Source organism: Aquarana catesbeiana, linkage group LG08 (genome assembly GCF_042186555.1).
Source record: "Aquarana catesbeiana isolate 2022-GZ linkage group LG08, ASM4218655v1, whole genome shotgun sequence".
NCBI lineage: Eukaryota > Metazoa > Chordata > Amphibia > Anura > Ranidae > Aquarana > Aquarana catesbeiana.
The window spans coordinates 276957349-276969163 of NC_133331.1; the positions used below are offsets into that span (position 1 = coordinate 276957349).

An 11815-nucleotide genomic window follows, 5' to 3' on the forward strand; every position below is an offset into this window, starting at 1 on the left:
TTACTGTCTGCGCTCATTTGTAAAGTGCTGTGCAAACTGTTGGCGCTATAAAAATCCTGTATAATAATAAAAATAAGGAGGTACCTGTATGTGTGGAGTCCCGGGAATACAGAGGACGGGGACATCTCTCTGGGGGATTTCTGTTTCTGGATCCATCTGTAGGAAACACACACACAATGACTGAATACATTGTTTCTATGTCTTTATATCAGATAATGTGTGTATCTAGGTGGATCCTCCATATTCTTCTCTCCTTTCAAAAAAATCAAGTTAGACTTACCGGTAACTTGTTTTCCATGAGTCTTTCAGGACAGCACCTTGAGAGCGTGGCTCCACCCACTTGACAGGAAACACACCTCCACCAAACTTTAAAAGGAGGCTCCTTCCCACTTATCATCAGTAGTAGTAGAGAACCTCCGGCCCAAGCTGGAACACATAATCAGAATATGGTTAGTCACAGCATAGTAATTTAATACAATAAGGGCGGGTTGCTGCTGTCCTGAAAGACTCATGGAAAACAAGTTACCGGTAAGTCTAACTTGATTTTTCCCTTATCATCTTTCAGGACAGCACCTTGAGAGGATAACAGAGACTTACCCACTTAGGGAGGGACCACAGCCTGCAGGACCTTTCTGCCAAAAGCCTGTTCACTGGCTGACAGAAGATCCAGTCTGTAATGACGGACAAACGTAAGGTAACTTGACCACGTAGCCGCCCTACAAATCTGATCTGGGGTGGCACCAGCCATTTCTGCCCATGTAGAGGCCTGAGCCCTGGTAGAATGTGCTTTAATTCCCAGCGGGGGAGATAGCCCCGACTGAGCGTAGGCTGCTAGAATAGCTGATTTAAGCCATCTAGCTATAGACCCCTTAGAAGCTTGTTGGCCCTTCTTTTTACCTGAAAAAAGTATAAATAGAGAATCCGAGGATCTAAAGTTACTTGTTACCTCCAGATACTGTAATAAAGTCCTTCTTACATCCAAATTGTGGAATTTGCCTTCTTTTTCCCCCGAAGGGTTAGAGCAAAAGGTTGGCAGGATGATTTCCTGCGACCTATTGTGTGCTGACGCTACCTTTGGCAAAAAACCTGGATCGGTTTTAAGTATAATCCTATCTGTGTAGATGGTTAAAAAGGGTCTCTTAACAGATAGGGCGTGCAGCTCACCAATTCTCCTTGCTGACGTTATTGCAACTAAGAACAAGGTCTTAAGAGTAAGATTCCTTAGAGAGATTCCTTGTAGTGGTTCAAAAGGTTCCTTTGTAAGGGCTTGCAGGACCACTGATAGATCCCAATTGGGAAAGTGCTTAGCCGGAGCTGGTCTAGATCTGGTAAGTGCCTTGAAAAATCTTATAACCAAGGGCTCAGAAGAGATTGGTCTTTCTAGAAATACTCCCAAAGCAGCTACTTGAACTTTAAGGGTGCTGACTGACAATCCCTTGTCTGCCCCTTCTTGAAGAAATTCCAAAATTGACACTAAATTTTTAACTTTTCTCTTAGTCAAATGACAAAAAGAGTTGAAGACCTTCCAATATTTAGCATAGATTTTTCTGGTCACTATTTTCCTACTGGAAAGTAAGGTAGTTACCAAGGGTTGTGACAGACCTTTGTTTCTTAACAACTGCTCCTCAGAAACCAGGCCGTGAGGCTTAGACTGGCCACTCCCGGATGCTGTATTGGACCCTGTAGGAGCAGGTCCTGCCGGAGAGGCAGCCGCCAAAATGGTTTGACTGCCATCTGTAGAATGGTGGAAAACCATGCCCTTTTTGGCCAAAATGGAGTAATTAGGATTACTTCCACCTTCTCCCTCTGTATCTTCCTTAACACCAACGGGATAAGTTGGAAAGGAGGAAATGCGTAACCCAGATGGAAGTTCCAGGGCTGGATTAACGCATCTGTCCCCTGGGCCTTGTCGTTTCTGTGAATAGAGAAAAATACTGGGAGTTGTGTATTTTCCTGTGATGCAAATAGGTCTATTTGCGGTTGACCCCAGGCCCTGGTAATCATTGCAAAGATTTCCGGATTCAGGCTCCATTCTGATTCCTGAATCCGCCTTCTGCTTAGATAATCTGCCACTACATTTAAGGTGCCTTTGAGGTGGACTGCTGATAAGGACCAAACATGCTTTTCTGCCCAAACCAGGATCTTTGAAGCTAGCAACTGAAGTGTTTTGCTTCTTGTACCCCCCTGTTTGTTTAGGTAGGCTATGGTAGTGGCGTTGTCTGAGAGGACCCGGACATGAGAACCTTGAAGGATGGGAGAGAAGGCATCTAAAGCTAAGGCGACTGCTTTTAGTTCCCTCCAATTTGAGGACCTCCTTGCCTCTGTCCGAGACCACATTCCTTGCGCGAAGTCTTGGTCTAAGTGAGCTCCCCAACCCCATACACTGGCATCTGTCGTTACCACTTTTTCTATTGGAAATGACCAGAGCAGGCCTTCTGACAGACTCTCCTGTCTTCTCCACCACCAAAGTGATCTCTTGACTTTGGTGGGTATCTTTACCTTTGCTTCCAGAGATTCTGACCTGTGATTCCATATTCTCAGGAGAAAGCTCTGGAGAGGCCTGAAATGTAACCTTGCCCATTGAATGGCTGGTATGGTTGCTGTTAGGGTTCCTAGGGATGACATCACTTGTCGGACTGATAATTGCTGGCTTGCCTGCAAGGACGCTACCACCTTCAGGACTTTCCCCTTCTTCTCTTCTGGGAGAAAAATCTTTTGTTCCCTTGAACAAATCTGATACCCCAGGAATAGTATTTTCTGGGCTGGAACGAAATTTGACTTCTGCAGATTTATGATCCAACCCAGGGTTTCTAGATGACCTCGGGTCCTTCCGAGGTTGTCTAGCAGTCTTTCCCTGGAGGGGGCAAAAAGGAGTAGGTCGTCCAAGTACGGAATTACCGCAATCCCCTGCATGCGAAGAGGAGCAAGCGCTTCTGCCATTATTTTTGTGAAAATTCGTGGGGCAGAAGACAGGCCAAAGGGGAGGGCCCTGAATTGCAAGTGCAGAACCTCTTTTCCCAAATTTATCGCCAATCTTAGGAATTTTTGGGACTGCGGGGCTATAGGGATATGCAGATAGGCATCTCGAAGGTCTATTGATGCCATAAAGCATTCCCTCGTCAATAGATTCTTGACCGTGAAGATGGAGTCCATACGAAACCTTTTGTATTGGACTGATCTGTTCAGCGGTTTCAGGTTTAGGATTAACCGAAAATCTCCGGATGGTTTCTTTATCAGGAATATACGGGAATAAAATCCCTGATAAAGCTCCCCCTGAGGGACGTAAGTCATAACCCCCTGATCTATCAGATCCTTTAATAGGCTCTTCATTGCCAGGGATTTTGTTACATCTCTTGGAAGATTTGTCACCAAGTACCTTTCTAGGGGGAGATCTGAAAATTCTATATTGTAACCCTGGGCTAGCATATTCAGGATGTACTGGTTTTCTGTTATGCTTGCCCAATAGGGGAGAAAGTCTTGTAGTCTTCCCCCTACTTGTAACCGACTGTCATTGCGTCTTGCTGGCTGACGCAGGAGGATGGAAAAGGACATTTCCTCTGCCCTTACCCCTCTGCCCTGACCAGCTTTTCTTTTTCTCTTGAGACTTGTTCTGTTCCTGAGCCCTTTGAGGACGAAAAAACCGTTTGACTGGTTGTTTCTTCTTTTTGACAGGAAAAGATTTCTTTTTATCTGCAGTCCTGTCCAGAACTGAATCCAAATCAGGGCCGAACAGTAAGTCTCCTAGAAAAGGGACCCCGCATAATTTGTTTTTAGATGCTGTGTCCCCTTGCCAAGTCTTTAGCCATAAAGCCCGTCTAACCGAATTAGCAAGGGCTGCCGCCTTAGCTGTCATCCTGATAGGCTACGGCTGCTGAGAGGGTAGAAAAGGAGTCAAGGATTTCTTGTTTAGGGGAATCTGCTATTATATGAGCTTTAAGCTGATTTACCCAATACTCCAAGTTCCTGGAGATGCAAGTAGTTGCCATTGCTGGCTTAAGGTTGCCCATAATGGATTGCCAAGTCCGCTTGAGCTGTTGATCCATTTTTTTATCCATGGGGTCTTTTAAGATCCCCATGTCCTCAAATGCTAGATCAGTAGATCTTGACACCTGAGAAAAGGCTGCATCAAGTTTTGGAACCTTATTCCAAAGAGCTGCTGGGTCTTCATCAAAAGGGAACCTTCTCTTATGAGCCCTAGAGAAAAATGGTTTCCTATCAGGGTCAGCCCATTCTTTTCTGATTGTTTCAGAAATCACTGCATGGACTGGAAAGGTACGGGACTTAGACTCACTAAGCCCTGCATACATCTTGTCATGTAAAGACATCTCCTTATGCTCTTCCTCAAGGCCTAGAGTAGCATAAATAGCCTTTAAAAGGCCATCCACCTGATCCAAAGACAATTTATACTTGGAAGACATATTTTCCAGCTCATCACTATCCTCATTCGATTCATTAGAATGGGATGGGGAAAGCCCTTCCCGGTTCAGAGGACCCATTTCCGCCTCTACTGCCGGGACTAACAGTGAGCCTTGAGAGGACTGTGAGGTAGTGGGCTGACTTGCAGATGGATAGGTGAGTGAGGATCTGAAGGATTGAATGGTAGCATCCAATTCCTTTTTGGCAGATGCGATTAGATCACTGCATGCGGAAGTGGTTTCTTCCCTCACCAAGGAGTCAATACATGCTTGACATAAAGCCTTTTTCCAGCCTTCATTTAACTTAATTTTGCATGAAGGGCATCTCTTTCTAATCCCAGGGTCAGAGCTCTTGGCCTGCCATGATAAGGGAAAAAAAGAGAGAGAAAAAAGACAAACCATCTTTTAGAGTCAGCCTGATTACTCAAGGTTGCTCACCACAGGTGCACAGTGAGAAAAGCTATCAGACTCATGTGCCCTGACAGGCCCCTCCGCCACCAGGGGGAAAAAATACCCTCAAACTTCACTAACATTTAGAGAGAAGAGGGCTAGAGAGAGACCCCACAGTAAAGCTGAGCAGAAACTACAGTCTGCTCCTTACCTGGGCCTTGCTGGCGCCTGTGCCTGTCCCACTCGCTGCGGTTCCTGAATCCATGCTGAGGCAGCAGCGTGATGCTTGTGGCGAAAACGCCGGTTCCGGACTCCAATAGCACCTGTGCGCCGGACCGGAACCGGCAATAAATAGGCACCAGACCTATTCCTCCCTCCTCCCCCTGCGCTTCCGGCGGAAATGACGCCTGGCGCCTGCTCCATGGATGCCGCCCCACTTCCGGATACCTCACATCCGGCGGATGCAGTCCTCTGACTGCCCTTCCCAAGATGGCGGCGGCGTCAGGGAAAAAACATGTGCAGGCAAGAAAAAACAAACAGAAATGCCTGACATGCCCGACGCCTCCGCCTGGGAGCAGCAATACCCGGAGCAGTCCTGGCTCTCCCCGAGCACTGACGAGGGAGAAGGAGCCCATCCACCCGGCACCCGTAAGCCTGTGGAAAATGGGAGGAATCGGCTCTCCTGAGGTAGGTAAAAATAGTGGAGTAGGGAGCCTGTTCTCTCAGGACAGAACCTTGAGAGCTCCAAACTCCCACATGTGTTCCCGCCGGAGGAAACACATAAACTGATGATAAGTGGGAAGGAGCCTCCTTTTAAAGTTTGGTGGAGGTGTGTTTCCTGTCAAGTGGGTGGAGCCACGCTCTCAAGGTGCTGTCCTGAAAGACGATAAGGGAAAGTTTATTAGCAACAGGCGGCATATAGTTACAGACAATTTCAGATTAGCATAAAAAAAACTTACGAGAAACAGAGTACAATTTAGTGAATAATATTAACGAAAGCAAGGTGAGAAAGGCAATACATAGTATGGGTCAACAAAGACATCTTGGACAATCAGATTGATAACATTGTTTGCTATATCGAGGAGGGGCCAAGGCCCTTATAGACGGACAGATTCCTGTAAGGTGGTACTCCGTAAGGAGGAGGTCATAGTCTCAGCTAAACAGCATATATTGCTAAGTTACGCTATCAGTGGTAATCCTAGGGTAAGGAGGAGGGTTGGGAGGGGGGAAGTGTAACTGGAAAAGGTAAGAGTAAGAAAGAAGAAGAGAGACATAGATATGACATAGAGAGGTAGTCGGCCGACCCGCATGGGCCGCCTACATATTTAGAGTCGTGTTAGATGGGGGGGATGAGGGGGTTTAAGGTTCTAGAAGGTGTTTGTCGAAATCAGGAGGTAAAAACTGGTCTATGGGTGCCAGATTTTGAGGTGTTGGGGAATTTTATCAAGAATAGTGGCTTCTATTTAAGGTGTATCATGGCGTGAGTCACCCTATTCTTTACTTCAGCTATATCCAAGGTTGAGGGATTTCCAGGCCTTAGCTATTGTTTGCTTAGCCGCAGTGATGAGTTGAAGGAGAAGACGCAACTGTGCTCTAGTAAGGTCTTGTGGAGAGTAATTCAATAAGGCCAAAGATGGGTCAGGTTCAATAGGAAAACGAAGCAGGGTAGAAGCCATTTGGAATATTGTTGCCCAGAAGCACTCTTCTCTCCTTTACAAGAAATCAAAGTCTCCTCTTACCCGGTGGCTGGCTCTTTATCATGACATCCTTCTACAGATCCTTGTGTCTTTTTATATATCCCCCATTCATCCATAGATAGATAAAGACAGTGACATCCTGACACCTTAAGGAACCTGACATACTATGTCCTTATATTGGAAAATGTGTGTACCTAGGTGGATCCTCAATACAAGAAATGAAAGTCTCCTCTTACCTGGTGATGTGAGGGGCGGCCAGTTCTCCATCATGATGTCCTTGTGTCCTTCTAAACATTCCTTCATAGAGGCACAGACAGTGACATCCTGACACCTTGAAGGAACCTGACACACACAATGATACAGTCACCATCCAGGTATATATCACTTCTGTTTCTGGATAATGTCCCAGAATTCCCGGTACCGCTCACCTCTCCCGTCAGCAGCTCAATGATCTTGTTAATGATCCCCAGAATCTTCTGGTCTTGGTTTTTCTCAGTTATCATGGAGGCAGGTGAGGATTCCATGACAGCGCTTTGCCTCTTGACCCATTCTCTTGAAGAACAGGAAAGGTTGCTATTCGTCACATACTCCCAAGATGTCTTCTTCACTACTTTGTAATCCTATGTAATAAGTGATATATATACATATGTGTAAATCACTGAGGAGAAGAAAAGTGTCAACTCACTGCGACTTTCTCCAGTCAGGTCAATGTTTTATTAAAACAGATACAAGAGACATTTTGTGACACCTCCAGAACCTTCCTCACCTCTCCGGTCAGCTCTGTGTTTTATTAATAGAGAAAATAGTAATGTCATGTGACCTCCCAGAATCCTCCTCACCTCTCCGGTCAGCTCTGTGTTTTATTAATAGAGAAAATAGTAATGTCATGTGACCTCCCAGAATCCTCCTCACCTCTCCAGTCAGGTCTGTGTTTTATTAATAGAGATAGGAGTGATGTCATGTGATCTCCCAGAATCCTTCTCACCTCTCCAATCAGGTCTGTGTTTTATTAATAGAGATAAGAGTGATGTCATGTGACCTCCCAGAATCCTCCTCAACGCTCCGGTCAGCTCTGTGTTTTATTAATAGAGATAAGGGTGATGCCATGTGATCTCCCAGAATCCTCCTCACCTCTCTGGTCAGGTCTGTGTTGTATTAATAGAGATAAGAGTGATGTCATGTGACCTCCCAGAATCCTCCTCACCTCTCCGGTCAGCAGGTAGATGATCTCCAGGGTGAAGTTTAATATACTCTCAGTCCTCTTCTTTCTTTCCTTGTCCATTCTTTGTAGATCAGTCATGATTGTAGATATTATCTGTAGTTCTCGTAGAAGTGGCTTCTATTGCTAAAATTTCACTTGAAGTAATCACCTGTTGTACTACAAGAGATAGAAAATAATTTGAGCTAAAAAAGAAACAAAAAGAAACAAAAATAAATACAGAAAGGCAGTGACATCTTAAATAATGCGCTACAAACATAGAAAAGTGTGACACTAAGATGCTGTTTTGAGGCAAATCTCAGAGTTTAGGCCCAAGAACTCAAGTGCTCCTCCAACCTCTGTTATGAGAAGTTCTTCATTTAATGCTTGTTTTTCTAGCATTCTAAAAAGCTTGTTCACAGTATTGTGTTACATTACCACGCACAAGTTAACTATCCTCTTTGTTATCATAGACATCAAATTACCACTTCTGGACTGCCTACTGTACCTTTACTGCTACAGTGCGTCCCCGCTGTGCTGGATAACATATACACTATATTGTCAAAAGTATTGGGACGCTGTATGTTAGCATAAGACTCCATTCACACCTGGGCGTATCGATTTACTGGCGTGTTTTGGGCATTTTTTTTTACGCTTTTTTCAATATTTTTAAAAGCTTTTTAGTAGTGTACTACAAGCGGTTTACAGCATCAGGTGACAGAACACTCAGATGTGAACAGGGGCCATTGAAATGAATGGAATTTTGCTTTTTGGGTGTTTGAGATTCAGAGTGTAGCACCCTGGTGTTTAGGCAGGGTTGCTCCTAAATTTACCAGCCAGGTATAGCTACCTTGGCCTATTATTAGAGATCAATTGATTTCATTTTAAGTCTGTAATTACTGCACTTCTCTCTTTTGCCGCTAGGTGGCCAGGTAACTGGTGGCATTAGATACGAGAAGGGCAATGCAAGGTCAGATTATGGGTATCTCAGCCAATGGGAAGGGGTTTCCTTAAATCCCTTGGCCTGCTGGGAGAACCTATATATTTGGGTGGGATCAGGTGATCTGTGTTCCGTGCCACCTGGACGGCTATCTGGGTGGAGGTGTGTCATATTGCCTTGGCTGCTAAGCCAGAGATTGGGCCTATCCCAGGCTCATCTGGCTTCCAGGCCATGTGAGGGCCTATCCAGAAGCAAGAGAGCAACGTAGGGTTGGGATTGCCGCTTGCAGTCCAACCAGAAGTGACGGTTCTGATGGCTGGAGAACCTGTCATGGTCGGAGGTAGAAGGGAAGCTGTCGCCAATAAGGGACTAACCACCTTATTACCAGAGACTACAGTGGTTAGCTGAAGCAAGTACCGGAGCAGAATTCTCACCAACCGGTGAAGAATTGGGAAACTTCAGTGGGTATCAAGCCAGGGATCCAGCCAGTGGGGGTGACGCTTGCAGAGCAGCCTTGTGTGTCAAGCCAGGGACCGAGCAGGCCAGTGGGGTGAAGCTTGAGAAGTATCTTCAGTGCTAAGCTATGGGACCTAGCAGAGAAGTGGAGGTGACGCTTGAGGAAGATACCACCCTGAAGATTGAAGGAGCTCAAGGGATTCAGTGACAGTGAATCATCTAGTCTAGAGAGAGAGAGAAAGACTGGGAGCTCAGTGGGTTGAAGAACTACAAGAAGTGATTGTAGTGAAAGTGAAGGAACTGTTACAGCTTGTGTTAGAAACTGTTCAATACTGTTGCCATAGAAGACAACATTCCTAGACATGCAGATGTGGCAACTTGATGGATGCATTTCCCTGCATGGCTGTTCTCCTGCTGAAGTCTCAGAGTCTGCCAATTAACCTTGCAACTATCTAAGGGTGTCCTGGCCCTAACCCTCTCTCCCAAAGTTCAGTTAAGAGAAATAAAATCTCTTTGCGTTCAAGAAGTGTCTGGCGCCCACTGAATCTACCTTGCATTACACCCACTATGCCTTACAACCCACCACATACAGGATGTCAGCTATCTCTGGCACTGGAGGTTCTCATTAGACTGACGGTGGCCTGGGATTTTGCTACAAGAGCTAAGCGTCTTACATGCAAAAAAATCGCTCAGGTGTGAACGCCCCAGGGTTGCGGTAAAGCTGCAGGTCAACTGCCTGGTCTTACTGCCCCCTGGCTGCTCCCCAGTGGCACGCCATCACTGCTACTGGGGCTCCCACCTTCTCCTGGTCTTCCTTCTGGGTTGGCATGGCTGGGCCGCGATGGCGTGACTCCCGCGCACGTGATGAGTCATCATAGCGGCACAACGCTCTACATTTACGGCGTACTGAGCGTGCTCTGGATGCAGAGCGTCACTGCCCATGTGCCTATAGCCGATGATGTTCTCCGCACCTACCGGTGAGACTTCTTGTAAGCTTACCTGTAGCTAGTAGGGATGAGCTCCGGCGTGTTCGCATGGCGCACGTGCCGAGCCCGCCAGGAAGTCGGCACGGGGCAGCGCTAATCACAAGCAGTGAGACATTTCCCGATGTGCGGCTGCAGAGATCGGGAAATGTCTCCCTGCCTGTGATTAGCGCTGCGCCGTGCCGACTTCCTGGCGGGCTCGGCACGTGCGCCATGCGAACACGCCGGAGCTCATCCTTAGTGGCTAGAAGTTTAAAGTGGTTGTTTAGCACCGCTTTACTTGCACGCTAACTGAGCGCCGTGCCACCGCACATCCGCGAGCGCCAGGTGACGTCACTGCGCCAATGCAGGAGTTATTTCATCAATGTGACCAATCAGTGGCTGCGGAAAGAAGTAGCTCTACCTGTGGGAAGACCAGGAGAAGACGGCGGTGGAGCGTGGACCTCCGGGGTGACCACCACATGCGTTTGGATGCACCGGAAATATGAACGTTCAGACAAGCCAGTCGGTCCTGTGGATAAAACACCATGGTATGAGCCATTGCTGAGGGTGGGAGGATGACACCCCTGTGACCCATTGCCCTTTAAAATCTATAGAAGCCCTTAATAAAGCAGACATTACCTCCTCCCTGTGCTGACACACTCCACCGACAAGGAAGCTGCTGCAAACACAGGTAACTTCTGACAACTAGCCCGCTTTCCTCTGCCCACCCCCAACCCAGCCTGACGCTCTGCGCATGCGCCTCGCTACAGCCATCAGGTAGCTGATAACCAGCTTGAAACGCACACCGCGGCTGGAGGGTCGATCTGTTGTCGCCTAGCAACAAACCTGCGCTCCTCATTGGGACGTTCTATGCGGAGCTAACGCTAGAGGGCGAACTGAAGCGTAAACTATTTTCAACGTAGAAGAGCGGCGGCCATCTTCTTGAAGTCTAGAATGCGGCTATCGCAAATATTACAGATATTTTTATTACAAATAGTGTTCTTGTACAGCACTCCTTATTGGATTTCCTTGGTTGCTTTTTTTGCCCTTAGATTATGAAGTAGCAGTGTTCTTGGTGAAGGAATGCCGGTGTTTCATCAGATTAGGCGACCCGTCAGAATAGGTAAGGGAAGTGACGTTCCGTCGCCGCCATCTTGCTACACCCCTCACTGCTCAGTAAGAAAACAATGAGAAGGGGAAAGCGGACATCTTGTTACACCCACTGGAGTTTTTAATTTTACACTTATTTTTAACAGTAAAGTGACTTTATATTGTGAAATACAGTAGTTGGAACTCCATCTGACTGATTAGATGTTGAATTTTAAAAGCAGCGGCAAGCCTGCTCATCACATAGGTTTGCTAATCTGACAGAAGTTCGCTGCTTTTAAAATTCAACATCTAAACAGTCAGACGGAGTTCTAAGTACTGTATTTCACTATATAAACTAACTTTACTGTTAAAAATAAGTGAAAATGCAAAATTCTGGTGGGTGTAACAAGATGTCCGCTTCCCCCCTTACTATATACTTACTATGGAGGAGTGCGGGGTGTAGCAAGGTGGCGGTGACGGAACGTCACTTCTGTTACACATTCTGACGGGTCGCCTAATCTGCGGACACACCACCATTTTGTTGTAGATGGGGATTCTTTTTTTTAATGGTTACACAGCTCCTGGTGGGGGTAATGCTGACTGAAAAGAGTGTACTCAGTGAAGAAAGGGATAAAATGTAATAGAGCTTTTTGTTTATAGTCAGG

At 46.4% G+C, this 11815-nt stretch overlaps 1 protein-coding gene across 1 annotated transcript in view; it reads right to left on the reverse strand.

Moving 5' to 3' along the window:
• The window catches only part of LOC141106746 (uncharacterized), a 92717-nt gene extending 81853 nt beyond the window's left edge, over window positions 1-10864 (reverse strand). Inside the window, 6 exon segments of the mRNA XM_073597674.1 lie at window positions 85-156; window positions 6739-6844; window positions 6931-7122; window positions 7707-7880; window positions 10483-10590; window positions 10701-10864. Coding sequence (XP_073453775.1) covers window positions 85-156; window positions 6739-6844; window positions 6931-7122; window positions 7707-7802 — 466 coding nt within the window. The 5' untranslated portion in view covers window positions 7803-7880; window positions 10483-10590; window positions 10701-10864.
• Between the last annotated feature and the right edge of the window lie 951 nt (window positions 10865-11815).